At 39.9% G+C, this 24,825-nt stretch overlaps 1 protein-coding gene across 3 annotated transcripts in view; it reads left to right on the forward strand.

The window, feature by feature from the left end:
* PDE3A (phosphodiesterase 3A) overlaps positions 1 to 24,825 on the forward strand; it is a 250,957-nt gene that overhangs the window by 145,843 nt on the left and 80,289 nt on the right. For 2 of the 3 annotated variants that reach the window (XM_062616778.1, XM_062616779.1), the window contains exon 2: positions 10,398 to 10,448. In XM_062616778.1, the coding sequence (XP_062472762.1) occupies positions 10,398 to 10,448 (51 nt within the window). Of the gene's footprint in view, positions 1 to 10,397; positions 10,449 to 14,990; positions 15,555 to 24,825 lie in introns of those variants that run through there. The other variant, XM_062616780.1, reaches the window with a different exon arrangement.

The raw sequence follows: 24,825 nt of genomic DNA on the forward strand, positions 1-24,825 counted from the left end.
CTTTCTGCCTCGCTCTATTTTAGCCTCACCAAGGGCTGATTGCTGTAATCACTGTGTTTTGTGTTTTGCGCCATGTGAACATTAAGTTGTGATATTAAAAATAAAGCAAAGATTCTTTCTTCCCGTATGCTAGCAATCTGATTTATTCAAACTATTGGATTCTGTTGCTTACAGAATTTTGGGGGGGAGGTATGGCAGCCTTTATTTGACCTCTCTGAACAGGCAGTTGGGGTTTGGGGGTTCTCTCTTTCTGCCTCTACCCCCTTCCTTTTGGTAACTGGCCCTTTGCTCTGGTGAGAGGTTTTGCATTGACAGCTATGATGAAACTCCATCCTGCGCCCACAAGGGAAGTACAAAGGAGGCACAAGCAAGTCGTGCTTGTCCCTGCTCCTGCTGATGAAGCTCAGTTCTGTTGCAGAGGAACCATTTCTGAAGGTTACGTGTCTGGTGTAAAGACCATGCTTACTCAGTCCTAAGGGTTTTTTCTGCTGCAACTGCCAGTAAGAATGTCAATTTGACAATATTTTGGCGTTTGGTTTGGTTTGGATTTCTTGTTGGGTTATGGTTTTTTTTGGGGAGGGGTGGTTTGGCTTTGGTTTTGTCTTTTTTTTTTTCCTTTGATGTTTTTTTTGTGGTTTTGTTTTTTGTTTTTTTTTCATGTTTTGTGGTGTTTTTTGCTTTTTTTTTTTTCTGTGAGGTAGACACTTATCCACTGGGAATTGAATTGGGAAATCCCTGTTTTTATGCAGACTACCAGAGTGGTCAGCTGTTCGACTAATGCACTTACTAAACTAGCTGGACTAAGTTGATTTCCATATGACCTTTCATGTTTTGTGTTAGTTTTGCGGATGATTCACCTAAAATCAGAGCTTGACTGAAATATCCCTTAAAAGTTTTCTTACTCTTTTAGTGGGGTTTTAATTTGCTATGCAAAAAGACATCCTCTTGTAACTTCAAGGAAGTAATTTCTTTGGAAGCAGAGACCCTCCCATGCACTGGTAACTAGCCAAACAAAAGCACGTCATCTTTGTGGCTTGTGTTGAGTAACAACTGAAAGTGGAATACTATATATAAGACTAGAATCTCTGAAAAGGTAGAAAGTGAAAGAAAAACTGTGCACTAAAGAGGGAACGGTATTGGTAACACATTGCAGAGCAGATTTTTTTGTAGAAGTCTTTAGACTCCTTTAAAAAATGCATAATACGCTTTCAATATCTAAGTGTACTTTCAGACTATGCTGACTTTGTCTGCTGCAGTAGCTAGCTAGTTTATCAAGCCTGTGCCAGGCTTGGTGTTGTGACTGGGGTTCTTAATGCATTGTTAATGATTCCCAATGGAAAAAAAGTAAATAAGCTTTCTGACTTTTTCTAGGAACTTAGTTACAGCAGAATAGATTTACTGCATGGCTTTGAAATCCAGGAACTTAATGTGTCTACTTTGAATAGCAAGCATGGTTTAAATAGTAATTTTCTTCTTTTTAACAATCTCTTATTGTTCTTTTGTCAGCTTGCTGTTTCACTTAGGATCCTGTCTTGATATTGCTGTGTTGCCCTGGCATCCCCATACCAAGGAATTTTCTTCTGTAGGTTGCTGTCTGTAAATTACTGCCATGGCTAAGGTGGGAGGATGTCAGAGTATCTGTGCCCTCATTTTTTTATCTCATCTGCATAGGTATTTTTTTGTAGGGCTTTTGTTTTCATGATTATGCTCAGAATGGGAAATTGACTGCCTGGAAAACTGAACACTTTGCTTGTTGAATACTGTTGTATCAGATCAGCATGCCTATTGTTAATCCATCAAATCAGTGTAAGGAATAAGAAATCTTATTATTATCAATTTATTTGTTCTATTCATTTATTCTGGAAGTCTTTTAAATATCCAGATTAAGATAAAGCTCTTAACCTAGGAAACCTTTGCTGAAAGAAATCTGTTCCACATCTGCACCCATCCTCGGAGATCACTGAGTTGCTTTTCGTTAATAAAAAATAAAAAACAGTCGTTTTCTGTGTTTTACTGCAGCTCTGCCTACAAACCCCATTGTTTAAAATCTTGTTTGATGTGTGAAAGATTAATAGGAACCCAAGAAATGCAATGGTGGGACTAAAAATAATAGAAACCTGTATGAATTTGTTTTACTGCTGTCATCTGTTTAAGTAGTTGTGACAAAAATTTCTATAAATCCAGATACAGGGTGTGGAGGTGGATATTCCCATGCCTTTTCTTTTTCCACCTATGTTTTTTTATTTCACAGTGCCTTCACACTGTCTAAAGTTAAACCTGCTCATTTCAAGAAGTGGTGTGGAGCAAGGGGCACAATAGTTGTGCACAAACCCACCACTTCCAGTTTGCTGTGTCATACATCTTTGTGCTCCTGCCCCTATGCAAGGGAGCCAGGATCCCTGAAGAAGTCAGATGCAGTTTATTGCCTGGAAATATTCTAAAAGGTCATATGCTGCCATGAGAAAAGTCCTCAAAAATGTAGTCTCTCTCTTGCCGTCTCGCCCAGCGCCAGATATGATCTCATTCCTTTGGAGCTGAGTCCCTGGTTAAGTGCTGGGGATGGTTTCTTCGTCGTGCCTGTGGGACAGTCACTGCTGGTGCCTTTCGCGTTGCTCTCCTGTGCTGCAGTGCTCGTTTGCCTCCCCTCAGCCTTACCTCACCAAGTGCCCTATTTTCTGCATTCCGTTCTGCCACAGTAGCTCAGTATCATGTTCACTGTCTCGACAGGGTATCTGCTTGACATATATATATTTTTAACCTGTTTGTGTAGCCTCTGGCAGTGTTGTGGTTCATTGCTTGACCTGCCGGGCTGTGAGAGGGCTGTAGGGGTCAAGGAGGCAACTTCTTCTAAGGCTTCCAGCTTCACCAGGATACCAGCTTCAGAGGATTTAACTCCATCCCTACATGAAGCTCATCCCACAGGGAAGCCGTTCGCTGCAGCTCCTCTCACAGCCTTCTGTCTTGCTGCCCCTGCCTCCAGTTCAAGGAAATGCCAAGTTTCAAAGCATTTCTGCGTGTGCCTCGGTTCAGAAATCTTACCTCTGCTTCCAGCTGTTGTCCAGCAGCCCACAAATCTTTGAAACAACTTATTTGATTAGGAGGCAGCTGAAAGGCTCTTACACACACACCCCCACCCACCCAATTTATTCATTTAGTTGTTTTATTGTGGTTAGGTTTTTTTGTTTTGTTTTTTAGCCAGCCTCAGAACAGGGGGTGACCTTGATGATTTGCAGGACTCCAATGCATTGGGAGCATTTGGGTGGGGAGTTTCCTCCCAGCTAACTGCACAGCCAGAGGCCACGATGGGGTGAGCGTGCAGCTCACATATCTGGCTGAACAGCGTGGCGCTGACATCTTGTGCTTTAAGCTGACCCTGGGAGTTGGCAAGTGGTTGTGGAAAAGGGCTTGTTTTTCCAAATATTGGAGCACTTTGCTATCTGTGTGTCATAGTCTGCACGTGCCTGTGTATGATCATGCTCACCACACAGCAAGGAGGACATTTCTGATGCTTTGGATGCCCAGAGGGCAAGCTGCAGCTGTGCCACTGGATGGAGTGGGTGGTCAGTGCAGCCACGCAGTTGCTCCTCTGCTATGTTATCAGGATCTGCCAGTGCTACATCTCAGCAGCTACAGCCTGCTTAACTTCTCCTGCTGATGGTGTCCACATCAAAACCGCGCTCCCTAAGTCAGTTGAGTCAGTAAATCACTTCTTTTATCATGATTACCATGAAAGTGCTGGGAACAGTCTGTCACATAGAAGGAATCCTGTTCAAAATAGCATCTGCAAAATGACCCCAGTTAGTTTCTGTATGACCAGACTCCTGCATATTTGCAAAAATAAATGTTTCTTCAATATGTAATCAAGGAAATAATTTGTTCTTTTTTTGTTACTAAAAAAGAAATTTATCTGAAACATTTTGTGCCTACATGCTGGTAACAAACAGTTTCTTTTTACCAGTGGAAATATGATCCTGACTGAAGCATAGCTAATACCCATTCAGTCAGAGAATATGTATCATACTGTGCCCATTCAGCCCAAGCTGTAAGGAGGCAGTGTCAAAGAACTCAACAGTAAGACACTGTTCCACATCCTCAACATGTCCATTCAACAAAGTCTCTTCCAAAGAGGGAAGATGTTATGCTCATGTTTAAATACAGGCTCTGCTATTTTGGCAAAAGTTGAAACCAGGTGCCAGCCAGATTGGATGCTTCTATCTGGCTCTACTAGACACTGATTCCCAAATATTAAACGATTCTTAAAACTGCTGGCTACCACCCAGACAAAACTTCTCAGAATCTCATTGGTAATTAATTTTTCCTGCTACTAAATGTTCTAAATGTTTGCAGGAGTGGCAAAAAGGCATTTTTACAGGTTCCTCAGGTGTTTGGGGAACTCAGGATATCCTATTCATGTATAACAGCTGGTTCAACAGACAGTACTCGATACCAAATGTTTGTATCCCAAGCATTCCTGTGCTTTGCTTTGTGCTCGCCTTTCATTTATTCACTAGAGTAGGGCTTTCTTCTCCTCACTGAAATGGAAATGCAGTGTCCAGCCACTGTTTGAAAGCTTTAAAGTCTGAGGGAAGAAGTCAGAATACATGTGCCTTTGGACCATGTGATCCAGCTTCAGTCTGGTTGAATACCATTTACTAGATTTGGTGTGTTATGGCTGGCATAGCTCACCTTTGTCATCAACATCTGATTTTTTTAAAACTTTGGAAGTGTTGCATATGTGTAAATATATAGCTAAATAAAATTCCAGAGTTGTAGACTGTAATCTGAATAGAATTAGAATAGGTTCTGAATTGATTTAAAGTCTTTTATTAAATACTAAGTGTAATTGCTTCATTGGTCCTCTTAAATACTTGCCGTGAAAAGATCTGCTCATTCCTTCTAATGAAACTGTGCTAAGTGTTAGATTTGCTTAATAAAAAACCCCTGTGGTTTCACAATGCTGTTGCAGTCTGCTACTGAGGACTCCCTCCACTTCCTATGAATATAGTTGGGACTGCTCGTATTCTAAACGTTGGTATTTTTTCCCACTTGTGCCCAACTGTGGAGGTCCTCATCATAAGATTGTGCCTTTTCTATTTCTGTGAGTTGTTTTTCTTTGGGGAATTGTTTTTTTGTTTGTTTGTTTTTTGGCATAGTTAGCAGTGTTGCTGGTTCAGGGGTGCCAAAATCAAAAACCTAGGCCAGAAAAGACGATTTAAGGAAAAAACAAGACCTAGAAACAGCTAAGAAAGTTTGTATTGTCATTCTTTACTTTCTGTCTTTTTATTTCGATCTTTTACAGTATGTGTGGGTCACATTTTCCTGCAGTTCTCTAATACTAAGGAGACTTAAACTCACCATTCATTAATTTTAATGAAAGTTGAGATTGTTATGTAATCATATGCCGGGGCTTTAATTAAGTCACCAAATAGGAGACCAACTGCATTTAGAGATGTGAGAGCTGAAGATGCTAATTTTTATGGTTTTGTTCTACTTTGGCATGGTATATCTAATACAGACAGTCCCTTGTACTGTTCCTTACTCGTTTGCCAGTATCATTGCATTTGTGAACATCTGGTTTACATATCAAATTTGGTTTTACAACCACAAGGTCTAGAGACTTCATACTGTTCGTAGCGAAAGCCTGAGTTTTAGAACACAGGCTACCACCCTACGTGTTCAGAGTGAGCCAGCCCTGTTGCACTTCTCTTTTTCTCTCTGTGACCGTGATTTTGGTATTGGGGTCTTCTCCGTTCCTGCCTTGTCTTCCATTCACAGTCCTCACACTCAGTTGTACTAGGGGAGGCTGTTTTCCCTGGAGACCTGTTAGTGAATTAGTAGGGTAGACTGAGCCAGCTGGCTTTAGTGAAGCCCATGTTTTTGTACATTCTTGAACATGCAAGAGTTGCTTTTGTTGCTGAAAGCTGCCTTCATCTCTAAGTGTTAAAACTGTCAGAGCTGAGTTTCCAGGATAGTTTTAGATGAAATGCAGAGTAGATACTTTCCTTTTGAGGGAGACTGCATGAATATAAGCCCCGTGGGAGTCTGATTTTTGTTTCATCCCTCCTTCTCTGATGCTGGTATGCTCAGCCTCAGCAACTTGATCAGTAAGAACGATAAAGTAATTGGATGGTGTGAGGCTGTTTACCATCACTCTGGACTAGATCAGTTCATCATAATTTTTAGAGATGGAAGTCTCTGTTCTCATGCCTGCACCAATTAAAAGACATAACTTTTTTTTTTTTTTTTCTGATTTCAAAAGGCTGAGTCAGGCTGGGGGGGATTTATGCACACTGTCTGTGTATTTATGGTTGGCTGGTGTTTGGGGCTTTTTGTGTTGGCTTGTGGTGTTTTTTTAATACTGTTTTCTTCATATTTTGATTTCTATAAAGCTTGTAGAAATTGTGACTTCCAGTAGCCCAATAGGTCAGACATACCTGCTTTCCTCCTCTTCTGCATATTTCTGCATATTCCTCAGCATTTACTTTTTTGTCCATTCAAAGAAAATCTTTCCCAGGTTCAGCAGTAATGTAGCACAACATGGTTCATTGCGCTAAAGGGTGTCATATGAGGCAATCATGCTTCTGTTGGCCTGGCAGAATTTTTGTTGTAACTGCTCTACCTGTTTGTTTTGTTTTCTCTCTTCATCTTAAAGCTTGGGGCCCTTTTGTGTGATACACTTATTTATTTTTCTTCCCCCTACTTCACTCCCTTGTTACTATGGACCATTACAGATATGCCAGAAACATTCTGGCATGAGATAAAAAGTGCTTTTTAGCTTGTGAGGAAGAAATACATTTTAAAACCAAGTAAGATTTGGTAGGTTATAAAAATGGAAGGAAAAGGCTGGCTTTGCAGTCATGAATTTTCCTACCGTGCTTAAAAACTGCCTAGAATTGACAAGATCTCTTACCATCCTAGAACTCTTTCTTTGCTTCCTTGTGCTCACCATTTTACCAGGTGATAAACAGAGGGGTTAATTTAGCAGAGCATCCAGGTATAGTGTGTGACACACAAAGAGAGAACAATGGTGTTGAAATACTTTTACACTAGGGGCAATGGATCTATCAGCAGAAATAGAAACATGTCTGATTCCACAAAGGCACATTTGAGTGTGTGAGAAATAAAATGAAATGCACTGTAATTTGCTGTTAGGAGTTAGCAGTTTGATAATAAAACGGTGACAGGATAAGCAAGGGATAACACTGTTGGTTCCAATGGGTTTATGACTGGTTGCTTCATTGGTGAGTTTGGCCTCTCTTCTGTAAGTGCTTTTGATAGCTAGATGCTGAGAAATGAAGCCAGGATGAGTTGTCACAGCCTTCAGACTTACTTTTTGCTGTAACATTAGCTGCTGCTGTAACATTGCGTCTGTGGAGCATCCAAGGATTGACTCACTCCTAGAGGAGCAGGACTAGAGATGGGGAACCAGGGCCAAAAGGCACCTGCAAACTGTAGAGGAGGAGAAGCAGTGGAGTAGAGGAGGGATTGGCTGTGTGGCTGGGGAAGCACAGGAGAACACTGGGGGCTGAAAAACTCTGTGCGGTGATGTGAAGCACTAGGCAATAACTGAGAAACAGGGAACAGGGTGGGCAAATTGTATGAATAATTAAGAGGACTTGATTTGGACTTGAGGATTGGTGGTGATCGCAGGTAACCACCCCTGGCACATGTCAGTTTGGTTTCCTGGGACTTGGCTGGACTGGAAGCATCCCTATATTCAGTGTACCTCCTCTAGTGGGAACTGTAACTCCAAGCTTGACTCTTAACTCTCTTACTTATTTTTGGTGACATAGTGAAGAAACCCCTTCACTTTTCAGTAAACTATGGATTCAATGAGGGTGGGAGCATGAAAAACCTGGCAGTGGGATCTCATGCTACACTTGGCAGCACATACCACATCCTCAAAACCAAATGTCAGAGCCTGGAGAACTACAGTAACCATAGCCAGGCCTGTAACATTAATCCTTTTTCCTTAACTGTGAAATAACAGGCATACTCTTTGTGCTTATTTCACTGGTAGGAAGTTGTAGATAAAGATATCCCTTATCATGCTGGGAATTGCAGGTGGTCAGACTCAAGCTAAATTAATTTTTCTTTAGCCAAGTAAATTAAGAAAGCAGCAGGCAGCACTTCCCCACCAAGTCACAGGGGCTGAGGAGTTAAAACTGAAGAGGTTTTCTTGGTCCAGAGTGATAGGAGCCAGAGAGGAAGCACAGGTATGAGGGTTTTGGCAGAGATTCTGTGAAGCACATAACCTTTGGTAGATGCATCTCTTGGTAGCTTTTGCATCCCAGTTATTTACTGAGAGGCCAGCTTTCATAAACATCAAAGCTCGGTTTCATACAGTAATGAGTAAACATGACAGTATGGAGAAACAAAAAGGGAAACATGGCACAGACAGTATTTCCACCAACAGTGAATGGAAAAAGGAAATAATTACAGTAAAATGAGGGGGTCAGTTGTGAGGCTACATCAGGTAAAAAAATGGGGTGACATTTCTGATCTTTGATGCCTATCTGCATGTGTGGTTTGTCTCCAGTTATGAGGGTAGGTAATTCTAAGTAATAAAGAAATTAAGGGGCCCTTGGAGAGCGAAAGGATAAATAGGAACAGTTGATGGAGGAGATAAAGGTTTTGTATGAGATGTATGTGGCTTTCCTCATTTTTCAAAGTAGTTATAATCTGTTGTCCTGGGATGAGTGTTTCGAAAGCATGTTCTGCAATAATTAGGTTGTAAATCTCACTGCCTACCTCTGACCTGGGAGAAGGCATTTCCTTTGGGAGCCAATGTTGGGGAGAAAATGAGCAAAAAAATGTTCATGACTGTAAGTCATTACATATCACGTTAATCCTCCTATTTTTATACACATATTTTTATAGTTGCATTAAGCTATGCTCATATGAGTAAAAAAAAAAAAAGCATTACCCAGAAGAGATCCCTGATTAGCTGTAAAAAAAAACAAAACAGCTCCCAGGCTGGAACACATACTAGCTGAGTGATCAGAGGCAGGATTAGAAGCAGCAGTTGCCTTGCATCCTGCTCAGCTTGGGCTTCACCAGGGTTGTGTCTGGGCATTCCCTGGTGCTTTCCAGGGTTTTTTAGGCAGGTGTGAGGATAGCTTTATTGTCATAGAATAGTTAGGGTTGGAAAGGACCTTAAGATCATTTAGTTCCAGCCCCCTGCCATGGGCAGCGACACCTCACACTAAACCATCTCACCCAAGGCTCTGTCCAACCTGGCCTTGAACACCACCAGGGATGGAGCATTCACAACTTCCCTGGGCAACCCGTTCCAGTGCTTCACCACCCTTACAGGAAACAAAAAGAGTTTTCTCCTTATATCCAATCTAAACTTCCCCTGTTTAAGTTTAAGCCCATTACCCCTTGTCCTGTCACTACAGTCCCTAATGAAGAGTCCCTCCCCAGCATCCCTATAGGCCCCCTTCAGATACTGGAAAGCTGCTGTGAGGTCTCCATGCAGCCTTCTCTTCTCCAGGCTGTCAGCAGTTCATGTTTGCCCATAATCTTTGGATACATAAAGCAGTAATAATAAAGCCTGCTGGGTATTCTCTGCTCTTTTTTTGTCCCCCACCATGACATACATTGAGAGATTGCATCTTGCTTAAAGACAGAGACTGAATGCCTGTGTTAGCATAGAGTTATGAAGTACAGTAGAAAAAAGATGGGAGAAGACAAATTATTTTTTCTGGACTCCATCTGTACCAACCAGTGTCTGACCATGTCTTACAACACAATGTACTGTAGGTTTGCAGAGAGGATTTGAGAGCTAAATTTGAGCTATAGTTAATGCTTGCCTTCTCATTTTTGCTTTAACTTGAGGAGCTGTATACCATCACAGATCTTAGTTTCCACAAGAACCCATCATCTCTAAACTCTCTCTTTGCTTTCCCCTGAAATATAATCACCCCCCACGTGTTTTCTGTTGGAGGGTGCACCTCTACTTATTTATTACACCAAGAATAATTCAGTGGTAGACAGAATTAAAGCTCTCACTAACTCATTCCTAGGATAAAACATGCTTTGCTATTTAATCAAACGTCACCTGGTTTTGGTAATCTTGTTGATATATTAGCTCTCCTTTTGCCAGGTCAATGTTAAACATTTGCCTAAAGCCATATCTATGGCAGTGGGAATTTTATTGGCAGGAGCAGTGTTGTGATGCTAGATGTGTTTTGGCTCTGAATGTAAAGATACAAAGTTATAGTAGCAGCTACCAAGTCTTCTCACTCTCATTATGAAGCTAAAAGCTGTGCAAAATTGTAAAAGCAAACCTATTTTTTCAAAGAAATTGCGTAAAGTATATGAAAGTGTGAATGTTTTAATCAAAGCTGATGAGTGCAATCTATCACTTACCTTTGCTTTTCTTTGTTTTCCAGCTCATGGGGCATTCTGAATGGGATCACAAAAGAGGACCCAGAGGCTCACAGGTCAGTTGCTCAGTATTTTGTGTTTGTTTTTGGCTTCTTAAAAGTTTGAGGTATTTAAGCAAATTTTCCATCAGAGGTTGGCAAAGTTGTCATTTTGTTAATATTTGCAGGACTGAATCAATGGAAAAAAACATAAACCCGTGACACCTTTCATTAATTTAATTTTTGAGCTGTAATCCAAACAGTTGATTCAGGCAGAGTGGAGTCTTGCAACAGAAAGTTTCTTTCAGTAGCAGAAAGATAGCTTACATGTATTGAGAAAGCATTTCTTACTCAGCTATCTCCATAAGGATATCAAAGGAACGTGATTTCAAATAATGTGTGCATGGTTTGTGTTGTTTTGGGCTTTTTAAACCTGACAAACTTGTAAAACTTGGATGGTCCTGTCACCTTGTTCAGTAATAAAGGGATTAGTGGTGTTAGAACTGTGTGGGGAGGTGCAAGAAAGACGTGTAGCTACTGGTTTGCTCTTGGTCCATCACTGAAAGGAAATGATGCTGGTAATGTCAGTGCTATCATGCTGATACAATTTTAAATTACCTATAGAATTACAGTTGCTGTGAAGAAGACATCCCTACCAATGTTGATATTCAGGAATTTTCCTGCTTGGGTAAAGCAGTCTTTCCCATCTGGTGTTGAAATTCTGTAAATACATTATTAAGGCTCTGGTATTTTGGAAATGCTTTTCGTTCAAGTGAAGGATTTTATATGAATGTGAACATCTGTATCTACATCTCTAATAAGTAGGCTTTGCTGCTGGGGAGCTATGTTTGCAACCTTAATCTCAGTAGGGTAGGTCCTCACTTAACCTTCATAACGCCCCTTACAAAAATCACTGTATTACCTGCTTTTCAATGAGAAATATCATGTTAATCAGGAAGCTGCTACTTATTTTAATAGACAACATTTACTAGTTTTAGTGTAAAATTCATTTTCTAAGTTTTGAAATTTTTGCACTTGTGGCAGAATTCTACGTTTCTTTTTTAGCTTTCTAAGCTTCTGTCTTGCATCTTATTTTCAAAACCATGTTGAAATTGCAGGAAATGCAGTATTTCATTAAACAGTTTAAGATGGGTTGCAGGTCTGTTTTTTTCAGATGACAGTCTGTCATTTCAAAAAGATAAAACAGAAAGTAAGCTAGTTTTCAGTGGAAACTGAGGCATTTCAGAAATCAGGAAAAGCCTATCCAGTAAGGTGAGACCTGTTCAGTACATAATGTCTCCTGCCTCATCTGATGTGCTTGTTAATCGTGTTGTGTTCTTTTGGTCTAAAGAGTGAAAGATAAATTGGACTCTACTGTTGAGAGCAAGGCAGTTGCTTGATGGACTCTTGAAGTGACACAGACTTCATAAACATTTCTAGCATTGTTACAAATCTTCATCCAATTTTTGTATGCATCTGAAAATATGGGTAGTCTTTTGTGTGCTCTGAACCATGTCTTAGAGTCCTAATGCTTTGCCTATGGCAGCAAAATATTAAGAGACTAGTGATTGGGGTGCATATGAAGTCTGTGCTGGTGTTGCATCAGAGACAGAGGCCTAAGTCCTGTCTGAATCCTCACGCATGATACATCCTGTTGGCTGTGTGCCTCCATGCTTGAAGGATTTTTTTTATTGTTGGCTAGACACTTGAAGATTTACAACTAGCCAATAAGAAATGTTAGAGAAAGGGATTTTGGTGGAAGGTAAGAAGTATCAGTCTGGTCTAAATAGATTTTAAATTAAAAGGTAAGATGGATCAAGTTGACTATCAGGAATGTATTTTGCTGCAGGAAATTGGACTTGGGCTCTTTAATAGATCCCCTTTGAGTTTTCTGAAAAAGTGAGCTCACAGGATGAAATAGTTGCCAAAGAATTTTTTAATAATTTTTTCTCATGAGGCCACCATTTCTTCCAAGGAGCATTCCAGAGAAATTAATATATTGCCTGGTTTCTCTCTTTCACCCCTTCCTGAGAATAAGGAGGGCTTGCCTGGCATGGCCAAATTTCAGAGAAGGAGGTCTCCAGGGCATTAACTTAGTTGCTGCAAATGGCCATCTATATGAAGTGCAAGTAAAGCCATTTGTGGGGTACTGTTAGGGAAGGTTGTACTTTGGCAAAATGGGATAAGTGGTTGCTAAATATATAGATGAAGTTCTCTGGGTTTTAGTAGAGGCTGAGATAATTGTGAGAAGATAACTATGTAAACTTTAAAGATTTCTCTTTCTGAGAATGGTTTTGTGTCTTCCCTGTGTGTTGTTTTAGATAATTCACCACCATTTCATTTTAAAATAAAAGAGGGGAGGGGTAGAAGTCCAGTGGTATTCTCTGCAGTTCAGCCTTGTTTGAACCTTTCTGGAAGAATATTGTTGATTCATTAAAAACATTAGTCTAGAAAATTCTGTATCAGTTTTTCATGTAGACAACTGATTAATTTTTTTTCTTAGGCAGATTTTCTTTATTTTTTTTTAACAAAATAAGCAAAAATACTTCCCCCCCAAGAGCACATTCCTTCAAAACAGGATTAAATCTGCCTGTGTAAGGTTACCTTGACAAGGAAGTGAGGTGTTTCCTTCTAAATCCATCTAAAAACAGGTGCATAGTTTTAATCAATTTCCTCCTAAGATGTTTATTTTATTTCATTTCATTTCTGCTGTGAAAACCTTCTAGAAAGCTAATCATTATAAAACCAAGAATCAAGGTGTTGTAACACAGAAATATTAAAGGATCTTAAATAAGGTGGGAAAAGAAAATGATCCAAGCTCTCTGATTACCATATGGTATCCTAGTGCCCAGTCACAAGAAGCAAGGAAGAAAACTTTTGTTAGGGGGAAGAAAATAAGCCTCAGTTATTCCACTCTATCCTCAGACTCTCTTTCTTATGTCTCTGAAAACTGTCTTTTATAGGAATGGTCTTATACCTAATTTAAGTAGTTCCTTGAAAGGTTAGGTGAAATTAGAAACTTTCTGGCTTTGTGTGTAATATAAAAGACCTGTTTTATCCCTGTGTGATTTAGTTGCAGTGTTGTCAATTTGCATCCTTAATAAATGTACACTTTGTTAAACAATGGATTTCTTAAAAATTAAGATGAGTAATCTGTTAAAAAGATTTTTGCTTCAAATCTAATGCATCAGGTGTTTAAAGATTTGCCTACAGGATCTGCCAGGGTTGCTTATGGTGCTTTCCTAGGTGTGCAGTGCTTTCCTGCAGCAGAGAAATACTGGTCTTGGGAGGAAAGGTTTCTCCTGGCCAGTGGTAGTCTGCGCTGCTTTGGCAAGCAGAGAGAGGGGAGGAAGGAGTTTAAGCTTATGTTATTAGAAGACAATCTATTAGTCTTCCATGATCTTCTATTCTTATGGAGTAAAATGAAGAAAGTGGGAAGATAGATCTGAAGAAGCCACTTGCATGTCTGCGTGTTTGCAGTATAACTTGTGAGAAAGGAAATGGAACCACTGGTTTACCATAATAAAAAAATAAAATTCACATATAAACTTGTAAAATTGTTCTACCAAGACTCATTAAAGGAAACTCTAATTCTGTTAAGACTTTTTTTTTTAAAGAGCGAGTAGGTTTTTTTCTGGTATGTGTTGAAACACAAGAGGAAACTACTACAGTGCATGTCATTCTTCTTAATGGCCCACTTGGAATACATTCCTTTTCTGCATGTGGGAGTTAAATGCAAAATGCTATAGTTACAGGTAATGATGGATGTCAAATGAAATACACTGAGGCTTATGGGAATTTCTGTTTGCAGGAGTTTGTCTCCTGATAGGCATCTGTAATTCAATAGAATGTAAATGGGATAAGAAAAAAGCTGTCTTTACAATATTTAACTTGCTCCTGACTTCCACACCAACACCACACTCACTTTTTTATAGATTTCACACATATGTATCCATATGTGTACGCTGTAGGATTCCTTTTCTTTTAGAATAATCCTACTATTAAGGCTGCTGTAATTAGAGTGAATTATAGGTTGCCTTACAAAGAGCAATGAGTTCCTGGCTACCTGCTACTTCCCCCCCCCCCCCCCCCTTCGTTTTTTGATAGCACTCCCTGCTGTAAATGCTTCATGCAGAGAACTTACTCTCTGGATTTGAAATCATGCAGAAAGTGCAAAGTGAACTTCGTTATGTTCCGTGCTTAGTTTTTAAAATATATACAGATTACAATTAATCACAGAACTTTGAAATTGGGTTCCAAGTTAAAGGTATTTCTAAACTTTTAGAAATGTTTAATCCACCTAAAGAAATCTCTTTCTCTCAAATGCACACGCACAGTCTTTAAAACTGCAACATCTCACTGATATGAAGAGAAAATGTCAAAGCCATTTCTCTTATCTGTACACGCTACAAAAAAATGTGACTAGCAGAATTCATCCTTGACATATTATCTCTCTGCAGAAAAAATATGCAAACTGTATTTTAATAGCTGTAGGAAAACATAATGCTTGATACTTCTAAGAAATTTTAGGTGGGACACACAGCACGCTTTGTGCACACGTTTTTAGGAGGGACCTTGAATGTGTGGGAGTTATTTGTTGCTCTGTCGTCAAGACTTGTTTGGCTTGCTGAAGATGTAGGCGTAGCTCCAGGAGCAAGTGGAATCAAGCAACCATTCCTCCAACATTATAAAAGGATGAGCATCAGGAGAGAAACACAGATGTCCAGTGTTTTTAATATAAAAGCTCTCAATTATATATCTGAGGTGCTGCATTTTACCCCTCCAGTTCCTAAGCAACAGCTATTTTCAGATTGAGTGCGTCTGGTGTTGTCTACCTACTTCAGGCTTTTGCGAGGTAATTCGTCGGTGAAAGCTGGGCTTTTCACTCTCTCACCCGACTCCCTTTGTTGTGGTACTGTAAGGAAACGAACGCTTTAGAGAAACGGGAGAAGCTTGTGTGTGACCAGTCTCAACCTTGCAGCTTGAAAAAACTTCTGTATATCGGGGAGCTCTGCCATCTACAGAAATGAAGCACGGGAATCCAGAATAAGGCTCTTGACACTGGTTTAGGAGAAGCCTTTTTCTCAAGTGTGGGAAAACCTCTAGAGCAGATTCAAAATCATGAGCCGGAAATCTCTGTATTTGCTGAAGCGTAGATGGGAGTCTATTCCCGCTACTGACCAGGTATTGTGCTCTGGTGAATATGTTGTGTCTCTGTCTTCCCTTGCAATGCCACTGTGAAGAGATTTATTGTGATGTAACGGTGGTGGTTGGGGTCTTCTGCATACAGTGAGAACCAGCTGATAGTTACTTGTCATTTCCATGATGAATAGTACAAAATGTGCAAAATGATTTTGCAAGAGCATGTGCTTGTACATGTGGAGGTGCCATGACAGCCCACTAATGCAGACTTATTTAACCAACAGAATCCCCCTGTCTCAAAAATGGGACTTTTCTAAAGGGCTTAGGAGTATTTAAAACTGAGTTGCTAAGGAAAAGTGTAGTCTACTGCTGATGGGTTCCTTGGCCATGTCTTTGTTGCATTTCATCTTACATGTATGAATGAAATCACTGATTACAAATAGATGTAATGCATTTACAGAACCTCAGCACCTTCTTGATGCATCATCTTGGTTGATTCATCATTTCAAATGCATTAACAAGGATGAGAGTAAAGCAGATGTAAACAGACTATACGTAAACATCTGCTGGGAAAAGCAGATGTAATGTAAAAATCATGAGATGATGTTTGGAGCTAGCATCGTCACCATAAGAAGGATGAAGATGTGTTGAATGGGAGTATAATTAGTACATTTTTATTTCTTGCTCCAGCCCCTCCAGATTCTGTGAATTTGCTTTTAATACCTTGGGATGTAAAGACACTAGAAGAAATAATTCTAGAAATAATATTGAAAATGAAGTGGAGGTAGTAGCTCATTACAACTCAGTTTTCTGTAATAAGTTTTCTTTTTATAAAGCAGTTGACTATGAAGGGATGTCTTTATCATTGGGAAAGAGGCAATTTGGGAGAAAATTCTTCAACAGAAAGACAGATGGACTACAGAAATACTTCCCAGTTTTTGAGAAGGATCCTCGTGTATACCTTTCATCGAGAAGGGAAAGAGAAGTGCAGGTTGCATACCATATTTTATAGAGTTGTAGATTTTTAAAGCCAAATTGGACCACTATGAACATCTAGAGATCTCAGACATATTACTAGTCAGAAAATGCCATGATGTCATGTCCTGTCACATCAGGCTCATGTTTTCTTGTTAAATGAGAATATGCCTTTTAAATATATCCAGTTTTAATTTAAAGACTTCAAATGATTAATAATCCATATTTTATAATAACATTTTTATATTTTTAAATGTTGTCTATGTTGTCTTTTTTAACATAGTGCCTTATTGTTTGACTTTTTCTAATTTAAATTTTCCACCATACCAATTTGCTACAATTTGAATGCCAAATTTAAAAAGCCCTCATTCAGGAATATTTTTTTTTCCTGAATGGATACCTAGATAATTCTTGTACTTTGGTTTGCTATCATTTAAGCTAGCTGAAATACTAATTTGCAAAAGAATCAGATTCTCTGGTAATTCACATTAAAAATAATAAGGCATTGATGATGAATGCAATTTCATTAATTGAATTGATCCAGTTCAATCAGACATTCTTAAATCTACTGGTAAAGAAGGGTAAATAAATGCTCTGCTATGAAGTGAGTCACTTGTCATCTTTTTTCTGTTATAAAGTTATAGAGGCACTAATGTAATTTCAAAGGAAAGCTGTATGTTAGCCGGTGCTTTCCTTTCCTTCTAATCACTAGCCCTGAAGTTACATTGCATCATACTGTGTTACAGTATATCTGACAAAAAATAGGTGTTCCATACCTAGGTGTGAGGTGTGCTTGACTGCACAGAGCTGGTGTATCCTTTCCATCATCAGCCCCTGAACACCTCTGTAAGGTTTTAAAAGAGAAAAGGAAATTTCCTTGACCTATCTACCAGTCTGGGAGAAGTGAGACATAGTAATTGATGCATGTAGGTAGGGTTGACTTGAGCATAGTGTGAATCCTTAGAGATTGCCTGAATGCAAACTAAGGGAGGGAAGATGATATTCAGCTTCAAAGATAAATATTTCTCTGGCTGTTTGTCATGCTTGTTACACTGGGTGGCACAGGTGGAGTGGAGCTGCTCTACTTGTTCTCCCCATTGCTCAATGGTGCCTCACAGGAAAATGGAGTTACTGTGCAAGATGACAACCACAAAGAGCAATTTAGATTGATCCTGTTCACATAGTTATCATTTAAAAATAATATCTCTGCTGTTTGATGCCAATTTGTTATTTAGTCCTTAAAGAGATGCACAAGCTTACGATGTTCTAGCCTAACCTTGAGAAAATGATATTATGTTTTGATAGATATGGAGCAACATTGTAGGTTATTTCTCTCTTCAGAGGAGAATATATGTATCTTAAAAATGACAACAGCTCTCCAAACTGGTTTACTTTATTACTTTCTTTTTTTATTTTATTTTTTTTTAAGACTAAAAGAAGGAAATAAAATCAATTTATAAAAGTTGGATTTTTGCTTGATCTTGTTTCTAGTTTAAAATAATATGGCAAATCTGACTTGTAAGGACATGAGAGCTGTAAGTCCACAGTGAAGTCTGATACTCTATTTGAAGATTCTATCCTTTAAAAGTCATTAAGTGTTTTTTATTCGTAACCTTACGTTCTTTACATCAAATTGAATTAAATGCAGAACTGTTTCAGCAAGCGTGAGCGGGCTGAGAAGCATGGGTAGAGAAAAAACAAGAGTGGTTACCATGGCTATAGACAATACTGTTGGGTGGGGTTTAGGGTGGAAGGGCTGGATTGTTATGGGATTTTATTCTTGATCTTAAGAGCATCGTTTACACTCACAGACAATACATAGAAGTCTTTCCAGGGTCTGCTATGGCAAGGGAGTTTTTTGGTTGGTTGATTGGTTTTTCACATTTTGTGTGTGTGAAAGACTGAGGAAAGTGGATTTGAGCATGAACCCTAAATTTGATCTTTTTGATTTTGTTTGATGTAAAGGGCCTTACCTAGCTATACATTTTTGTTATGTAGAAGAGCTTTATCCTGTGGGCATTTTGCATAGGCAAATTTAAGGTAAATGATGATGAGTTACATGTATTAGCCTCTAGTCAACAAAGTGTAGTATCTCTTAGTGTTTGAATCTTGAATGTCTTTATATCTCTCAGTAATTTCAGAAGGAACTACCTTTATAGATCTAAGGAAAGAATTTCTGAATGCTTTTCTTTGTTGTCCATGCAACAGATAGGATTGTCTGAAAGTCTTTTTTTGGAGTTTCAGTACAGGTTTGGGTGGCAATTCTCTCTTGGTTTTATTCTGTGCATGTGCCTGAGGATCTTGTTTCTTGGACTGATCCTGATTTTTTTATCCCTGGTAACTGCAACTGAGAATGATTTCACCTAATGGTCAAGCATTTAAAATGCTGTGGTAACCAAATAACCTAAAGGTGACAAGGTGTTAAATATCTGCTGTAAGGATGTTGAGTATTTCCCTCTGCCTGAAATTCCCTGTAGATTTCATGAGCCATAGTCTTTGAGCATAAGTTGCATTTGATACCAGTCCTACAAGAAAAATCTTCACACATTAGCCCATGATGGAAACTTCCATTTCTTTGATGACTGTGAATTTAAAAATTTTAGTTTTATACAAGAATGTAAAAGCTAAATAACCCAATAGAATCATAGAGTGGTCTGAGTTGGAATGGACCTTAAAGATTACCTAGTACCAACCCTCCTACCATGGGCAGGGACACTTCCCACTAGACCAGGTTGTTTAAAGCCTCATCCAACCTGGCCTGGAGCACTTCCAGAGATGGGGCATTCACAGCTTCTCTGGGCAACTTATTCCACTGCCTCACAAGTCTTAGGGTGAAGAACTTTTTCCTAACATCAAATCTAGATCTCTACTCTGACAGTTTAAAGCCATTCCCACTTGTCCCTTCACTGCTTATCCATGTAAAAAATCCCTCTCCAGAATTCCTGTAAGCCCCCTTTTGGTACTGCAAGGCTGATGTAAGGTCTCCCCAGACCCTTCTCTTCTCCAGGCTGAAGAAGCCCAACTCTCTCAGCCTCTTTATATGAGAGATGTTCCAGCCCTCTGAGCATCTTCATGGCCCTCCTCAGGACTCACTTGAGAAGGTCCACATCCCTCTCATGTTGGAGGCCCCAGAACTGAGTGCAGAACTCCAGATGGGGTTTCGCAAGGGCAGAGGAGCAGGATCAATTCCCTCAATCTGCTGGTCATGCTTCTTTTGATCCAGCCCAGCATATGGTTGGCTTTCTGGGCTGCGAGTGCGCCCTGCCAGCTCACGTTGAGCTTCTCAACAACCCCAAGTTCTTCTCTTCAGGGCTGCTCTCAATCAATTCTCAGCCTGTATTTGTGCTTGGGATTGCCCCAGCCCAGGCACAAGACCTTGCACTTGCCTTTGTTGAACTTCATCTGAACACAGAAATTGAAACAGCTTCATATTTCTGTACTACTAAATCACCAGTTTAGATTTTGGTGGATTTGTGTAAATCCCATGAAGTGATACCTCTATTACCTGCTAGTGATTTATAGCACAGGAGTGCTTAAGTCAGTTTACATGTGCGGTGCCATATCCTGTTCCTTACCACTGATCTGGCAGATAGGAGAAACACCGTAGCCTACAACCCTTGCAGTGTGCTAAACAGCAAATAAACTGATCCCAGTATCACTTGAATCATAACTGTGAAATGATAAATCAAGGGATTTTCTAAGAGAGCTTAATATAGCATTGCATCATGCAGCTACCATATTTTCAGTGTGTTCATGTATGATATAATTCTGATGGAATAAATCTGCTGTAAAGAAATGGAAGAAGGTCACTTTGTCAGAATTGGGAACTATGTTTTCACTTTTTTTTCTTTTCTTTTTTTTTAATATTAATGCCTAATTAATTGCCTTTCTGCTCTGAATAGTCCTCACTCATAACCCCTATACACCCATGAGGATGGATGCATCACTGGGAACTTCATGCTGAGGAAGCAGAAGCCTCTGCAAAAGACCACTTCTTGCATCTCGACAGCAGGCATGAATGCATCAGTATGAATGTTTGTGTCCCTAGCCATGGCAGAGGCTGATTTACAAGAAGGATAGTGTCAGGGACCTGGAAGAAAACCTTCAGTGCAGCAATGATTCTTTGTATGTGCCTCCTTTCTGTGCAAAGGCATGAAGCTTTTCACACGGAAGGGTATGAAACGATGGCTGTGGGCGAGGAGGCAGTTTGTGTGGGACTGTGTAGGTCTTTCTGGCTCTCAGACTGCCTAAGAATTAGGAGGGTGTGCAACAGAGCTGGGGCCAATATGTTACTTTTCCTTTCAAGTGCCTGTGCCTGTGGGTTGTGCCTGATTATTCCCTTTGTGTAACAATCCAGGCAGGCTATGGTGCATGTTGGTGAGGTATGCTTGCACTACCACTGCAATACATGATATCTTGAGGAGGTTTCAGTGGCAGCAGAATAATAAACATACACTGATAAACGTTGCTGAGAAGCAGCGCAAGCCAAGGTGAAGGTAGTGTGCTGCCTTGTATCATTGCATTCATTGCATTTACTTAGAAGCGTGTGCCAGCAGTGTCAGATGGGCTGTAGCAGCAGCAGTGCAGGTGGCCACAGGAGCAAAGTGGAAGTCCCCATCTCCCCCTGCATCTCCAGCTTATTCACATCCATGCAGCCAGGTGTTACAGCCTTTTCAGTCATAGTTCATCTCTCCCCCAGCCTTCACATTAGAATGGGGAATACATGCCTGAAGCAGAGTTCCTGCTGGGACACATCCCAGCAGTGATCCTTGTACCTAATCCAATCCCTCTTATTGTACCTGCAAATAGATTTTAAATAAATGTATTTTTTTAAGTATGTTTTTGTGGTTTTCTAGGTTATTATTTGTTAATAAAACCTTACATTATCCTTTCATGCAGCAGACAAGTTTTCAAAGCTTTACTGGCAAAGCAGAGATTTGTGGAGTTTGGGATTTTATGAGAAAAAGGCCTCATGGGAAGGCTGTGGGTTGGTTGGAGTATGGCGATGGAGCTAGAGGAAGAAAGTTGCTTTGCACATTAGGGAAGGTGCAGAAAGCTGAGACTGTGATTAAGAAATGATCTATAAAATACTTTTTTGCTTTCTAATGTGGAAAATGAGTGACATAATGCAGAAAGCTATCTTGGAGAAATATTGTGCCTCAGATTTGGCCTTGCTTCTTTGCAAGTGTGGAGTTGAGCCACAGGCACTAGCTTTGACTGTGGGACCGTTTCTCAATTGCTTCTTTACAGATTCCTTTGAAGTTGTTCAGAGGCTTATGGTCTTCAGGTTGCTTGTTTTTTTTTTAGTTTTCCAAGTTGCAAACTGTTAGGGAAAATGCTTAGGGCATCCGTTACACTTGTGTGTTGGACTTAGGGGGATTTGAAATTTATTGACATCTCACAGTTAAAGTTGCTGGTTACCTTTAAGTATCCATAGAGAAACACAGAGAATTTCAGAGGGTTCACTCTGCTGAAATTCAATTTCTCTGCTTTAGCACAAGCTAAAACTATCTGCAGGTTTTCAAATTGCAGATTCTTCAAATTGCTGAAATTGGGGCATCCATATGCCAGTCTCTGAAGCAAAAACTATACTGAGAATGGTCTGAATTCAAAGTGGTGAACCTCAAAGAGGTTAGTAGTTAATGATGAATAAAACAGTGTTCCTTCGTCTTCTGGAAATGGCTATGCTGGATAAAATTTTCCAAATACAGGCTAACCAGCAGGCAAGGCAAAATGTCAGTGCAAATGTTTAAAGTCTTGCAAAAGTATAAGCGACTGAAAGCAGGTCTTACAAAAGGAAGCGATGGCAAATGTAATAATGGGCAATATAGATAGCTTCCTTGTCAAGAAAAAAAAACCAACACATTAAAATGATGTAGAACTGTGGCTTTTGTGATGATAAAGACTAAGTTTTGGTTCCTCACAACTATTAAAGCTTAGAATTGTGCCACAAAGTGTTCTTTTCATTTCCCGTAACATCTGAAATTTCACTTATTGAATATGTGTGCTTCAGGTATTTTTCGCCTTCCAAAACAAACTGTTGAACACAATCATTACAAATTTTTGGCTTCCTGTTTTCAGAGATTAACCCAGTTAGGGAATGAACATGAAATATGATTACTGTACTTAATTTTTGACTGAGTGGTGATTATGCATAGTCTTCAGCCAAGATTCTTCCACCGTACGTTAACAGTAGTATTGCTAGAGGATGTGGGCTGCTCTAACCTTCCTTACAGTGTTCACAATGCTGTTAGTGTCGGAAGATGTTTTCAGTAACAAGGACAAAATTAACTGACGGACCTCACTCTATAATGGAAACTTTGTTTTAAAAGCATTGTTATTAATACTGTTTTGGTTTGTTGGTTTTTTTTTTCCCTTGTGCTTTGTGTCCATACTGGGGAAGACACATAAGCTGTAATTGCTGCTCCCTGGGATAGTTTTAAAGAATAAATAAGTGAAAGTATTTCCTATTGCTCTTTCCTTAGAAGAGCACATGCTGAACTCTCTAGTAGCTCATTTCATGAGTTTCCCAGTGGAAAGGCTCACAGCTGATCAGCTGTTCTCAACAGCAGATGTTCTTTTTCTACTTGATTTTAGTAGTGAGCCATAATTTTGTTCTGTGTTTGATGGATCAGTGTTCAAAATTTCAAAATGAATTATTGGAGCAGCCTCCTGAGATTTTTGAATAAGCCAGAGCTGGAGTAAATCTTGAAGGCAAGTCATAAAAAAAGAAAATTTCATGTTGGGCTGGATTTTAAAGATCAAAGGTTCATTGTGTAATGGGTATGCATTGCTCAATTTTCAATTCCTCAATAACCTCAAATGTTACAAGAGCAGTATGAATTCATGCAGTCCATAAAGGAAGTCCGGAGATCATCAGACATTGAATCTAGAGTAACATAATTACTGAGTTATTGGGCTTCATGCAGGACTAAAAAAGCTACTTGTTATGGTGAGTAGACAAGCCCCTAGAGGAGAGGTAGAGGCATCAGTTACTGAACTGCAAACATATAAAAAAGAAAGAAAACAATGCATAAAAAAGGTAGCTTTATTAATAAACCTGGATGATGGACAGAGTGAACCCTCAGTAAATTTGCAGATGATACAGAACTGGGAGGACTGGCTGCTGCACCAGGTGGTTGTGCTTCCATTCAGAGGAACCTTGACAGGCTGGAGAAATGGATCAAGACGAATCTTATGAAGTTCAAAAGAGGAAAATAAAAGTCTCCCACACCTAGGAAGAAATAACTGCAGGCACCAGTGCAGACTACAGATTGACTGGCTAGTGAGCAGGCAGAGAAGAACCTTGGGGGTCCTGGCGGACACCAAGTTGAACATAAACCAGCATTGTGTCCTTATGGCAAATAAAACTGACAAAATCATGTACTTGCATTGGACAGAGCATTGCTGACAGGTTGAGGGAGGTGATCTTTCTCAGCTCATCACTGGAGAGACACATCTGGAGTGCTGGGTACAGGTCTGTGCTCCCCTGCACAAGAGACACACAGAAATACTGGAGTGTGTACAAAAAAAAAGGGCCATAAAAGTGATTAAGGGACTGGAACATCTGTGATATGAGGAGAGGCTGAGAGAGCAGGGGCTCTTCAGCCTGAAAACAAGAAGGCTCAGGGTGGTCTTGTCAGTGTGTATAAATATCTGACGGGAGACAGTAAAGGAGATGGAACAAGACTCTTCTCTGTGGTTGCCAGTGATGGGACAAGAGGCAATGGATACAAACTGAAATACAGAAATTCCTATTTAAAAATAAGAAATTTGTTTCTTGTTTACTGTGAGGGTGACTGAGCACTGGAACAGGTAACCTAGAGAGGTTGTGGAGCCTTCATGCTCTGTGATACTCAAAACCCAATTGGATACAGTCCTGAGCAACCTGCTGTAGGTGACACTGCTCTGTTCAAGGTACTCGAACTGGATGATCTCCTGAGTTCCCTTCCTACCTTCAACTCTTCTGTCCCTTGTTGTCATGAAGATTGACTTCCACGGGGCACTGTTTTTTTCCCTTAAACTACAGGAAGTTCGTTTTGGTTTGTTTGGGTTTTTTCCCACTAAATTTAGCAGCTCAAAGCTGTGATGAGGTGCATTAGTGCTACTAGATACTTCTCTCTGCTAATACTCACATTTTTGCGGGTAAGCAGAATTGCCAAGAACGTCCTGCTGAGAGTGTAGTGCTGCAGCACATTATTCTGTGGCACTTACAGATCATTATGCATCAACTGGTGTCCTTCTCATGTCTGGATGATGCTGGTAAAAGTCAGAGAAACCATCTGGAGAGAAGGGGAATGGAGCTCACAGTGTTAGTGATCCTGTCCTGCTTGTTGGG

This window comes from Pezoporus occidentalis, unplaced genomic scaffold (genome assembly GCF_034315485.1).
Source record: "Pezoporus occidentalis ecotype Australia unplaced genomic scaffold, CSIRO_AGI_Poc_V1 ctg19, whole genome shotgun sequence".
Classification (NCBI taxonomy): domain Eukaryota; kingdom Metazoa; phylum Chordata; class Aves; order Psittaciformes; family Psittacidae; genus Pezoporus; species Pezoporus occidentalis.